The 12,015-nt window shown below is 41.0% G+C and overlaps 1 protein-coding gene across 1 annotated transcript in view; it reads right to left on the bottom strand.

The window, feature by feature from the left end:
* The window catches only part of PTN (pleiotrophin), a 152,908-nt gene that overhangs the window by 123,267 nt on the left and 17,626 nt on the right, over window positions 1-12,015 (bottom strand). Inside the window, exon 2 of the mRNA XM_086395408.1 lies at window positions 10,556-10,745. Coding sequence (XP_086251534.1) covers window positions 10,556-10,734 — 179 coding nt within the window. The 5' untranslated portion in view covers window positions 10,735-10,745. The remainder of the gene's footprint in view (window positions 1-10,555; window positions 10,746-12,015) is intronic.

Raw genomic sequence — 12,015 nt, 5'->3', positions numbered from 1 at the left:
GCCCCAACCAGTAACGCTGAAAAGCTGATGTTGAACGGTTCTATGAAGACCTACAAGACCTTTTAAAACTAACACCCAAAAAAGATGTCCTTTTCATTATAAGAGACTGGAATGCAAAAGTAGGAAGTCAAGAAACACCTGAGGTAACAGGCAAATTTGGCCTTGGAATACGGAATGAAGCAGGGCAAAGGCTAATAGACTTTTGCCAAGAGAACGCACTGGTCATAGCAAACACCCTCTTCCAACAACACAGGAGAAGACTCTACACATGGACATCACCAGATGGTCAACACCGAAATCAGATTGATTATATTACTTGCAGCCAAAGATGGAGAAGCTCTATACAGTCAGCAAAAACAAGACCAGGAGCTGACTGTGGCTCAGACCATGAACTCCTTATTGCCAAATTCAGGCTTAAATTGAAGAAAGTAGTGAAAACCACTAGACCATTCAGATATGACCTAAATCAAATCCCTTATGATTATACAGTGGAAGTAAGAAATAGATTTAAGGGACTAGATCTGATAGACAGAGTGCCTGATGAACTATGGATGGAGGTTTGTGACATTGTACAGGAGAGAGAGATCAAGACCATCCCCATGGAAAAGAAATGCAAAAAAGCAAAATGGCTGTCTGGGGAGGCCTTACAAATAGCTGTGAAAAGAAGAGAAGCAAAAAGCAAAGGAGAAAAGGAAAGACATAAGCATCTGAATGCAGAGTTCCAAAGAATAGCAAGAAGAGATAAGAAAGCCTTCCTCAGTGATCAATGCAAAGAAATAGAGGAAAACAACAGAATGGGAAAGACTAGAGATCACTTCAAGAAAATTAGAGATACCAAGGGAACATTTCATGCAAAGATGGGCTCAATAAAGGACAGAAATGGTATGGACCTAACAGAAGCAGAAGATATTAAGAGGTGGCAAGAATACACAGGAGAACTGTACAAAAAGAGCTTCATGACCCAGATAATCATAATGGTGTGATCACTCACCTAGAGCCAGACATCCTGGAATGTGAAGTCAAGTGGGCCTTAGAAAGCATCACTACGAACAAAGCTAGTGGAGGTGATGGAATTCCAGTTGAGCTATTTCAAATCCTGAAAGATGATGCTGTGAAAGTGCTACACTCAATATGCCAGCAAATTTGGAAAACTCAGCAGTGGCCACAGGACTGGAAAAGGTCAGTTTTCATTACAATCCCAAAGAAGAGCAATGCCAAAGAATGCTCAAACTACTGCACAATTGCACTCATCTCACATGCTAGTAAAGTGATGCTTAAAATTCTCCAAGCCAGGCTTCAGCAATATGTGAACCGTGAACTTCCTGATGTTCAAGCTGATTTTAGAAAAGGCAGAGGAACCAGAGATCAAATTGCCAACATCCGCTGGATCATCGAGGAAGCCAGAGAGTTCCAGAAAAACATCTATTTCTGCTTTATTGACTATGCCAAGGCCTTTGACTGTGTGGACAATAAACTGTGGAAAACTCTGAAAGAGATGGGAATACCAGACCACCTGACCTGCCTCTTGAGAAACCTGTATGCAGGTCAGGAAGCAACAGTTAGAACCGGACATGGAACAACAGACTGGTTCCAAATAGGAAAAGGAGTCCGTCAAGGCTGTATATTGTCACCCTGCTTATTTAACTTCTATGCAGAGTACATCATGAGAAACGCTGGGCTGGAAGAGGCACAAGCTGGAATCAAGATTGCTGGGAGAAATATCAATAACCTCAGATATGCAGATGACACCACCCTTATGGCAGAGTGAAGAGGAACTTAAAAGCCTCTTGATGAAAGTGAAAGAGGAGAGTGAAAAAGTTGGCTTAAAGCTCAACATTCAGAAAACGAAGATCATGGCATCTGGTCCCATTACTTCATGGGAAATAGATGGGGAAACAGTGTCAGACTTTATTTTTGGGGCTCCAAAATCACTGCAGATGGTGACTGCAGCCATGAAATTAAAAGACACTTACTCCTTGGAAGGAAAGTTATGACCAACCTAGATAGCATATTCAAAAGCAGAGACATTACTTTGCTAACAAAGGTCCGTCTAGTCAAGGCTATGGTTTTTCCAGTGGTCATGTATGGATGTGAGAGTTGGACTGTGAAGAAAGCTGAGCGCCGAAGAATTGATGCTTTTGAACTGTGGTGTTGGAGAAGACTCTTGCGAGTCCCTTGGACTGCAAGGAGATCCAACCAGTCCATTCTAAAGGAGATCATTCCTGGGTGTTCTTTGGAAGGACTGATGCTAAAGCTGAAACTCCAGTACTTTGGCCACCTCATGCGAAGAGTTGACTCACTGGAAAAGATTCTGATGCTGGGAGGGATTGGGGGCAGGAGGAGAAGGGGACGACAGAAGATGAGATGGCTGAATGGCATCACCGACTCGATGAACGTGAGTTTGAGTGAACTCCAGGAGTTGGTGATGGACAGGGAGGCCTGGTGTGCTGCAGTTCATGGGAATGCTAAGAGTCAGACACGACTGAGTGACTGAACTGAACTGAACTGAGCTGAGTACCTGTCTCCAGTTAATTTGACATTCCTATGCTCTTACCTTCCCCCGTCTTCCCTTGCAGTACACTAATTTTTGTCTCATCCTAGTTAGGTGAGAGAGAGAGATGGTGAGAGGAGTACAATATTTGGTTCCTGCAGTAATAGATAAAGAATTGGAATAACTATTGAAGAAAAGCTTACACACCAATAGGAATTTTGTCAAAAAGGAAAAACGAATATATTTGATAAGTAAATAAAGATTTTCTTAAAAGCTGAAAAAGAGCAATGAATACTTAAAAATGACTATAAAATTGAACATTTATTTTGCAAATTATTTCAGGAGTATATAGTAAAAAAAAAAAAAAGCTATAATCCTCTTCATCTTCCAGGCACCGGGGTAAGCAATTTACAAATATCACATGTAATTCTCACAAAAACTCTATGAGGTAAATGACTCATTATCCTATTTTTTGGATGAGATCACACAACTAGATGGGGTCAAGTTGAGGTCTGAGGCAGTCCTGACCCAGAGTAGACTCTGGTCTTTTTCAATCATCTTCCCAAATTTTTCATTACATTTTTGCCACGTCCTGTAACATTTTGATCTGTGGGAAATGAATTATAATGATTGTTCACGTTTTGAAGCTGCAAACTGCTAGAGAAAAATCATGATGGCATTCAAATGTGTAGATAGATTACTATCTAAAGTGTGGCCTTCACCTATAGGGATAATTCAGAATGCTTGCAGCTTCAAATAACAGAAAACGTGACTAATGTTATGTTGCATAATGAGATGTCTAGAAATAGGTGGTTGCTGGCATTGATTCAGTGTCTCAAAGATTTGGATTCAGTGTGATGTCTCTGCCATACTGCTGTCCTGCACTTGTGTCTACAAGATGGCTATATCTCAGGTGTGCAGGACAGAGGGTTTCTCCTTGGGCACCTCTTTCTTGGAGGGAAAAGATAAATCCTTCCAAAGGCCCCCAGAAGACCCCTTACACATTATTAGCCATGACAGGGTCATAAGTGATCAACATGCAAGGAAGATCTAGTAAGCTGAAGATACAGTTTTTTTCAGCTTCTATATGGGAGGCAGGCAAAGGGAATAAATACAGGTGGCAGAATGCCATAGGGTAGCCAGCAAACACATCTACTACAACTATTACTTGACGTGCGTGTATTGTTCCCCTTTAATTTGATGAGTATGTTGTAATTACATAATCTCTTCTCCAAATACCAAATATAGTGACTTGCACCTACCTGGGTTTTGGTTTTTGGATTTTTGATGCTGAATTTCAGCAATTGTACTGAGTTTTGGCAACATTCTTTAATTTCTTCTAACTACCTCACTTTATTAATAAAAAGCCGTTGCAGTGGAAAAATAGTTATTACGTATAATTTCCATCAAATCACTTCTGCCTGTGCCAACATTCTTTAAACAGTTCTATCCTTTCCCTTACACCTTTCGTTTTCTTTTTATTCATTTATTTATTTTATTTTTGACTGCTTTGGGTCTTAGCTGTGGCGGGTGGGTTCTTCATTAGGGCCCACGAGCTTTTCTCTAGCTGTGGTGTGCAGGCCCCAGAGCCCATGGGCTCAGTAGTTTGCAGCCCTCCCACGGCTTACTTGCCCTGTGGCATGTGGGATCTTAGTTCTTCGACCAGGGATCCATCAAAACACGTCTCCTGAATTGGAAGGTAGATTCTTAGCCGCTGGACCACCAGGGAAGTCACTTTCATTTTCTGTTTCGGACTCTTCCTCTAGAAGAGATTTTGGTTGTTCTCACCTTGTAAACTCAGGATTCCTTAGCAAGTTCGATCAATAACTAATTTGTGTATATTGAAATTAACTATGTATTTTTGATATTAACATTTTGTTTCTCTGGATCAAAGAGGAAAAGGACAAGTTAATAACTGAGAAATTACTGCTTCAAACAATTTTTCTATCATATTGTTTAGAATCAGAAAATAGTAAGAGTATAAGATATGTTTTCAATAAGTCACACTAATTCCTTATCCAACCAAATATTTCATCTGTAACTGGCACAAAAGATGCATAATGTGGCCAAATGTTATTAAAGGAGGGATATCTGTTAAAGAAGGTTAATTCTTCCTGATTAGTCATTAATTTATTTCCTGTTGAATTTTCTAAACCCCAGTGGTTTCAGTTCATATTTCTTTTCCACTTAAAGAGTGGGGAGCTTTGAGAGAACCACATGTAATGCCATCCTGTGGCTGTGCCTCTCTAAAAGCCAGTTAATAGGAAGCCCACTTGTCTTCCAATATGAGCCACACATCCAATATCAGATTTATCAGTAATAAAGGCAATATTTAGGGCTCTCATTTGCTTTGTCCCATTGTGCTTTTATTTATTTTTCTGAGTTGGCTTTGAACTTGAGCTGTAATAGTGGTGTATTATTTACTGGGCCCATCAATAAACAACTTACAAACATAAATCCTTTTCTTTCACTCAATAGCTATCTGACTATATAACCCCTTCACTGCTGTCCTCTAATATGTATATATATCATATAGATGACACTTTATCAAAGGACATAATAAAGCTCTGGAGCCTTTAGATTAACATTAGCAGTAAAAGTATAATAATGAAAAAAAATTAATCCACATTAACATAGATAGCATTTACTGTGTTCCACATGTTAATAGTGGTCCACTTCCATGGAAGTGTTGAAGATCACTGGAGTCAATGATACAGATACTGAAAGAACCTGAAAACTGGGATTCTATTCCCAGATTAACTTTCCTGAACTCTGTTTTTGTTTTGTTTTGTTTTTTAACTTTCAAAATATGCTTTGCGAGGACTCTCCAATTCCCTAATTTTATGATTCTATACTATTTCAGGCCACTTCAATACCACCAATTCAATTACTGATTTGGACCAAAAAAAAAAAAATCATGTAACAGTCCCTCCTGTGTCGCCAGTCACATAGGGAATGGATCACAAATGGTCAAGCCAAGTGGGTTGTCTCCTTTTTCAGATAGCAAGTTCAGTTCAGTTCAGTCACTCAGTTGTGTCCAACTCTGCAACCCCATGGACGGCAGTATGCCAGTCCTCCCTGTCCATCACTAACTCCCGGAGTTGACTCAAATTCATGTCCATTGAGTCAGTGATGCCATCCAACCATCTCATTCTCTGTCATCCCCTTCTCCTCCCACCTTCGATCTTTCCCAGCATCAGAGTCTTTTCCAATGAGTCAGTTCTTCCCACCAGGTGTCCAAACTATTCAGCTTCAGCATCAGTCCTTCCAGTGAACACCCAGGACCAATCTCCTTTAGGATGGACTGGTTGGATCTCCTTGCAGTCCAAGGGACTCTTAAGAGTCTTCTCCAACACCACAGTTCCAAAGCATCAATTCTTCGGCGCTCAGCTTTCTTTATAGCAAGGTTCTGATTCAACTATCTATTGCTGTGTTGTTATAAGGAAGAACCTTGTATTCTTCCCTCTTACAAGTTTATCACTAAAGGGTTGTTGCCTGTTCAGCTTAAATTATACATAATGTCCCATCTCTGGGAACCCTGCCTCCTAAGTAAAGAACATTAAGCTAAAATACCTTAGTGTACCTCACAGCTCCACCTGTGAACGACTGCAGGGAGGAGGAAATGCACACCTCTCCCCAGGAGGCTGACGGAAAATAGGAAAGGTTTGGCTTGGCTCCCTCCCCTTTCAGTAAAGAGAAGCCTGGATTCTGACTCAGGCAAGATGATCCCTCAGGAGACAAGTCCGCCAATCTTCTAGGTCTGCTAGTTTTCCGAACCAAGTTGCTATTTCTTGCCCCAACAAGTTATCTCTCAATCTATTGGCCTGTCATTGGGTGACCAGCAGGACCTTGGACTCAGTAAACAAATTTTCGCACAACCAGGCAGTAGGCTTGTGGCAATGGTCATAGCAGCTGACCGACTGCTAGTCCTGAGGACCTCGTCTTGTCCAAGGACCTGCTGTTTCAAATTCCCCAAAACAACAGTTGTCCCAGCATCTGTGGGATGGCAATAAGGTGTCACTCCTGTGTACACAGCCAGGAACGTTACTGTCTCCCCTTTGTGGGCTTTTTCTCTGGAATAAGCCAGTTTGTCTTCTGTTTGGGTTGGGTACCCTGTTGGAGAAAGGAAGGAGTTGCATTTCCTCTCTGGGGCTTTTTCTCTGAAACAAGTGGATTTGTTTTGCAGTTGAGTGAGCTGTGAAAAGAAGAGAAGAGAAAAGCAAAGGAGAAAAGGAATGCTATACCTATTTGAATGCAGAGTTCCAAACAATAGTAAGGAGGGATAAGAAAGCCTTCCTTAGTGATCAATGCAAAGAAATAGAGGAAAACAATAGAATGGGAAAGACTAGAGATCTCTTCAAGAAAATGAGAGACCAAGGGAACATTTCATGCAAAGATGGGCTCAGTAAAGGACAGAAATGGTATGGACCTAACAGAAGCAGAAGATATTAAGAAGAGGTGGCAAGAACACACAGAAGAACTGTACAAAAAACATCTTCACAATCCAGATAATCATGAAGATGTGATCACTCACACTCACCTAGAGCCAGACATCCTGGAATGTGAAATCAGGTGGGCCTTAGGAAGCATCACTGTGAACAAAGCTAGTGGAGGTGATGGAATTCCAGTCGAGCTATTTCAAATCCTGAAAGTTATGCGGTGAAACTGTTGCACTCACTATGTCAGAAAATTTGGAAAACTCAGCAGTGGCCACAGGACTGGAAAAGGTCAGTTTTTATTCCAATCCCAAAGAAGAGCAATGCCAAAGAATGCTCAAACTCCTGCACAATTACACTCATCTCACACGCTGGTAAAGTAATGCTCAAAATTCTCCAAGCCAGGCTTCAGCAATATGTGAACCGTGAACTTCCTGATGTTCAAGCTGATTTTAGAAAAGGCAGAGGAACCAGAGATCAAATTGCCAACATCCGCTGGATCATCGAGGAAGCCAGAGAGTTCCAGAAAAACATCTATTTCTGCTTTATTGACTATGCCAAGGCCTTTGACTGTGTGGACAATAAACTGTGGAAAACTCTGAAAGAGATGGGAATACCAGACCACCTGACCTGCCTCTTGAGAAACCTGTATGCAGGTCAGGAAGCAACAGTTAGAACTGGACATGGAACAACAGACTGGTTCCAAATAGGAAAAGGAGTCCGTCAAGGCTGTATATTGTCACCCTGCTTATTTAACTTCTATGCAGAGTACATCATGAGAAACACTGGGCTGGAAGAAGCACAAGCTGAAGTCAAGATTGCCGAGAGAAATATCAATAAGCTCAGATATGCAGATGACACCACCCTTATGGCAGAAAGTGAAGAGGAACTACAGAGCCTCTTGATGAAAGTAAAAAAGGAGAGTGAAAAAGTTGGCTTAAAGCTCAACATTCAGAAAACGAAGACCATGGCATCTGGTCTTGTCACTTCATGGCAAATAGATGGGGAAACAGTGGAAACAGTGTCAGACATTTTTTGGGGGGCTCCAAAATCACTGCAGATGGTGATTGCAGCCATGAAATTAAAAGACGCTTACTCCTTGGAAGGAAAGTTATGACCAACCTAGATAGCATATTCAAAAGCAGAGACATTACTTTGCCAACAAAGGTCCATCTAGTCAAGACTATGGTTTTTCTAGTAGTCATGTATGGATGTGAGAGTTGGACTATAAAGAAAGCTGAGCGCCGAAGAATTGATGCTTTTGAACTGTGGTGTTGGAGAAGACTCTTGTGAGTCCCTTGGACTGCAAGGAGATCCAACCAGTCCATCCTAAAGGAAATCAGTCCTAGGTGTTCATTGGAGGGACTGATGTTGAAGCTGAAACTCCAATACTTTGGCCACCTGATGCAGATAGCTGACCTATTTGAAAAGCCCCTGATGCTGGGAAAGATGGAAGGGAGGAGAAGGGGACGACAGAGGATGAGATGGTTGGATGGTATCACTGACACCATGGACATGGGTTTGGGTGGACTCTGGGAGTTGGTGATGGACAGGGAGACCTGGCGTGCTGCGGTTCATGGGGTCGCAGAGAGTCGGACATGACTGAGCAACTGAACTGAACTAAACTGAGCTGAGGGTACCCTTTGGAGAGAGGAAACTGTTGTTGGACTTTGACCCAATTTGTGAACCGGGTCATTTGTTTCTTTGGATGCTAGCATCTGTGTGTGCAGGTTGTGTCTTGTTTTTCTTGAATTTCTGTCTTTAAGAATGGGTAGTGTTACAACTATTCGTAAAGAAAGTCCTCTGAGCTGCATTTTAGGGAAGTTATCTGATTACAGCCGTAAGCCCAGTGGGTGAGGGGTATATGATACTTCATTGTAACAATGCTGTGTAACCACAGCACCTGTTAGGATCTCTGCTTGGGTCTGGGCAGGGGTATCTCAGGACCCCACGTACCACTGACTGCTCCCCTTGCTGTGTTAAACACGTCATTTATGGTCTCCTGCATCAGTGTATGTCCAACCTCAAGAGCAAACTTAAGGGCTTATTTAGGATTTTCTGTTTGCCCTTTGTTTTTCATTTCAGTTTGTTTTGTAACGTTGCTTCATTTACAGCCAAATCAGTTTTGTGATATTTAAAACCTTTACTGATGTCAAAGGGAAGAAAGGATCAGGGAAAAAAACCAAACTTTTCTTGTCCAAGAGTGGGACTTTCCTAGGGAAGAAGGGACAGGCTCCACTTGGTCCCTAAAATTTAAAAAAGCTACAAATAGAAATAGAAGTGTGTTTTCCATAAATACTAGTAAAAAGGGGTTAGCCAGCTAGACAGGTGATGTTGATCTGTGTTATCTGCCGGAAGCCCAATTTGAATCCAACCTCTTTTTTTACTGATGGGTTTTATGTTGTTTTACCTGATTCAGTTTTTGTTTTTTTTTAAATACTTTTTAATTTTCTCTGGCAGACAGCATTTACAGTTAAATTTAGCCTTTTTAGTTTTAGTGCTACCAAGAGATTCTTCAGTCTTTCTCATTCAAATGACCCATTGTATTGAGAATTCTTTTCTTTCTACAGGACCACTTGCTCACTACTTAAATAGATAGAGATTGCAAGAGAACCTCAGCAGGAATGCTGAAGGCATGTGATATAGGTTATCAATTCAACAATTTAGCACTCTATCACCATGGCTTCTGCTTCATAATCAGCAATGAGGCCTTCAGAAAGATATTCAGCCATCCTTTATCTTTACACATGATGCTTCCTGAAATATTTTTCAGTTACTCTCCACAGTGTTAATCATACCATGTTTCATATTTTAAAAGTTTCCCAATCATCAAGTTTTGGCTCAACTATTCTTAAATCTAAGAGGATTTCCATATAATTATGCAAAACTGGTTAAATATTTAAAATTTCTTTACAGAGAATGGTAAGATGAACATAAGTCACTCACATACAGAAATGTTACGATTCGTCTTCAAACTGGCTTTATCACTACTCTTCCCGCAATAAAAAGACACTGAAAATATCATGAGTTTTAAAGTTTTAAAGATATTTAGATAAATGTAATTCAACTTTCTAAATTCTGAAAACATTAGAGTTCCTCAATATCTCTTCGCATAATTTACTCTTCTCTTAGTTTACTACTTTTGTTAAGAGTGGGACTTTTGGACATTTTCTTAAAAACCTAAAAAAGGAGAAGGAAATGGAAACCCACTCCAGTATTCCTGCCTGGAAAAGTCCATGGACAGAGGAGCCTGGTGGGTTGCAGTCCATGGGGTTACATGACTGAGCACGCATGCATGAGGGTGGAGGGAGATGGGTTGGTAGCAATAAACTGGTAGAATTTAAAAACAGAAAACAATGCAAAAACCAAATGCAAGTGTCAAAAATAGTAAAGTTTATCAATTGCCTTCATACTCTCACAAGCGAGTAAGGCAACCTGAACAGATATAATCATCCTCATTTTGTAGACGAAGACACAAGGCTCAGACAAGTTAAATGACTTGTCCAAAATCAAACACCTGAATAACTGGCAGTTCTGAGGCTTGACTGCAGAACTGTAGATTTTACAGTCAGAGCACTAATGACAGGATATACATGGAAGCATAGAGACCTACTGCACTGTTACTCACTGTTGAAATATCTCTGGCCATGATATGCTGATTTCATCCCTCCTACCATCTTGCTGGGGCTTCTCCTTTGCCCTTCGATTTGGGGTATCTTTTTTTGGTGGGATCCAACATTCTCCTGTTGATGGTTTTTCAGCAACGAGTTGTAATTTTGGAGTTCTTGCAAAAGAGGATGAGCGCATGTCCTTCTTCTCTGCACATGTGGACATCATAGATGGTAGAAACCGAAATCAGATTGATGATATTCTTTGCAGCCAAAGATACAGTCAGCAAAAACAAGACTGGGAGATGACTGTGGTGCAAATCATGAACTCCTTATTGCCAAATCCACACTTAAATTGAAGAAAGTAGGGAAAACCAATAGACCATTCAGGTATGACCTAAATCAAATCCCTTAGGATTATATAGTGGAAGTGACAAATAGATTCAAGGGATTATATCTGACAGATAGAGTGCCTGAAGAACTATGGACAGAGGTCATGGCATCCTACAGGAGGCAGTGATCAAGACCATCCGCAAGAAAAAGAAATGCAAAAAGGCAAAATTGTTGCCCCAGGAGGCCTTACAAATAGCTGAGAAAAGAAAAGACAAAGGCAAAGGAGATAAGGAAAGATATGCCCATTTGAATGCAGAGTTCCAAAGAATAGCAAGGAGAGTAAGAAAGGCTTCCTCAGCGATCAATGCAAAGAAATAGAGGAAAACAACAGAATGGCAAAGACTAGAGATCGCTTCAAGAAAATTAGAGATACCAAGGGAACATTTCATGCAAAGATGGGCTCAATAAAGGACAGAAATGGTATGGACCTAACAGAAGCAGAAGATATTAAGAAGAGGTGGCTGCTGCTGCTGCTGCTGCTAAGTCACTTCAATTGTGTCCGACTGTGTGACCCCATAGACGGCAGCCCACCAGGCTCCCCCGTCCCTGGGATTCTCCAGTTAAGAACACTGGAGTGGGTTGCCATTTCCTTCTCCAATGCATGAAAGTGAAAAGTGAAAGCGAAGTCGCTCAGTCATGTCTGACTCTTTGCGACCCCATGGACTGCAGTCTACCAGGCTCCTCCATCCATGGGATTTGCCAGGCAAGAGTACTGGAGTGGGGTGCCATTGTCTTCTCCAAGAATACGCAAAAGAACTGAACAAAAAGATCTTCATGACCCAGATAACCACAATGGTGTGATCACTCACATAGAGCCAGACTTCCTAGAATGCGAAGTGAAGTGGGCCTTAGGAAACATCACTACAAAGATAGTGGAGGTGATGGAATTCCAGTTGAGCTATTTCCAATCCTAAAAGATGATGCTAAGAAAGTGTTGCACTCAATATGCCAGCAAATTATTTGTTTGATTAATGCAGATGTGTCTTTAGCATTAAGAATAATGCTTCTACTGTACCTAAGTTTATTGGAAATCAATTAAGACCTTATTATTCCATTTACAAAGTTTGTTAAACAAGAAAAATAACAA

The sequence above is a fragment of the Bos grunniens genome, chromosome 4 (assembly GCF_055505025.1).
Source record: "Bos grunniens cultivar Pamir isolate PY7600 chromosome 4, Bosgru_T2T1.0, whole genome shotgun sequence".
NCBI classification, from domain to species: Eukaryota; Metazoa; Chordata; class Mammalia; order Artiodactyla; family Bovidae; genus Bos; species Bos grunniens.
Note: the sequence above shows the minus strand (reverse complement) of the source record. Positions and strands in the feature narration are given on the sequence as shown.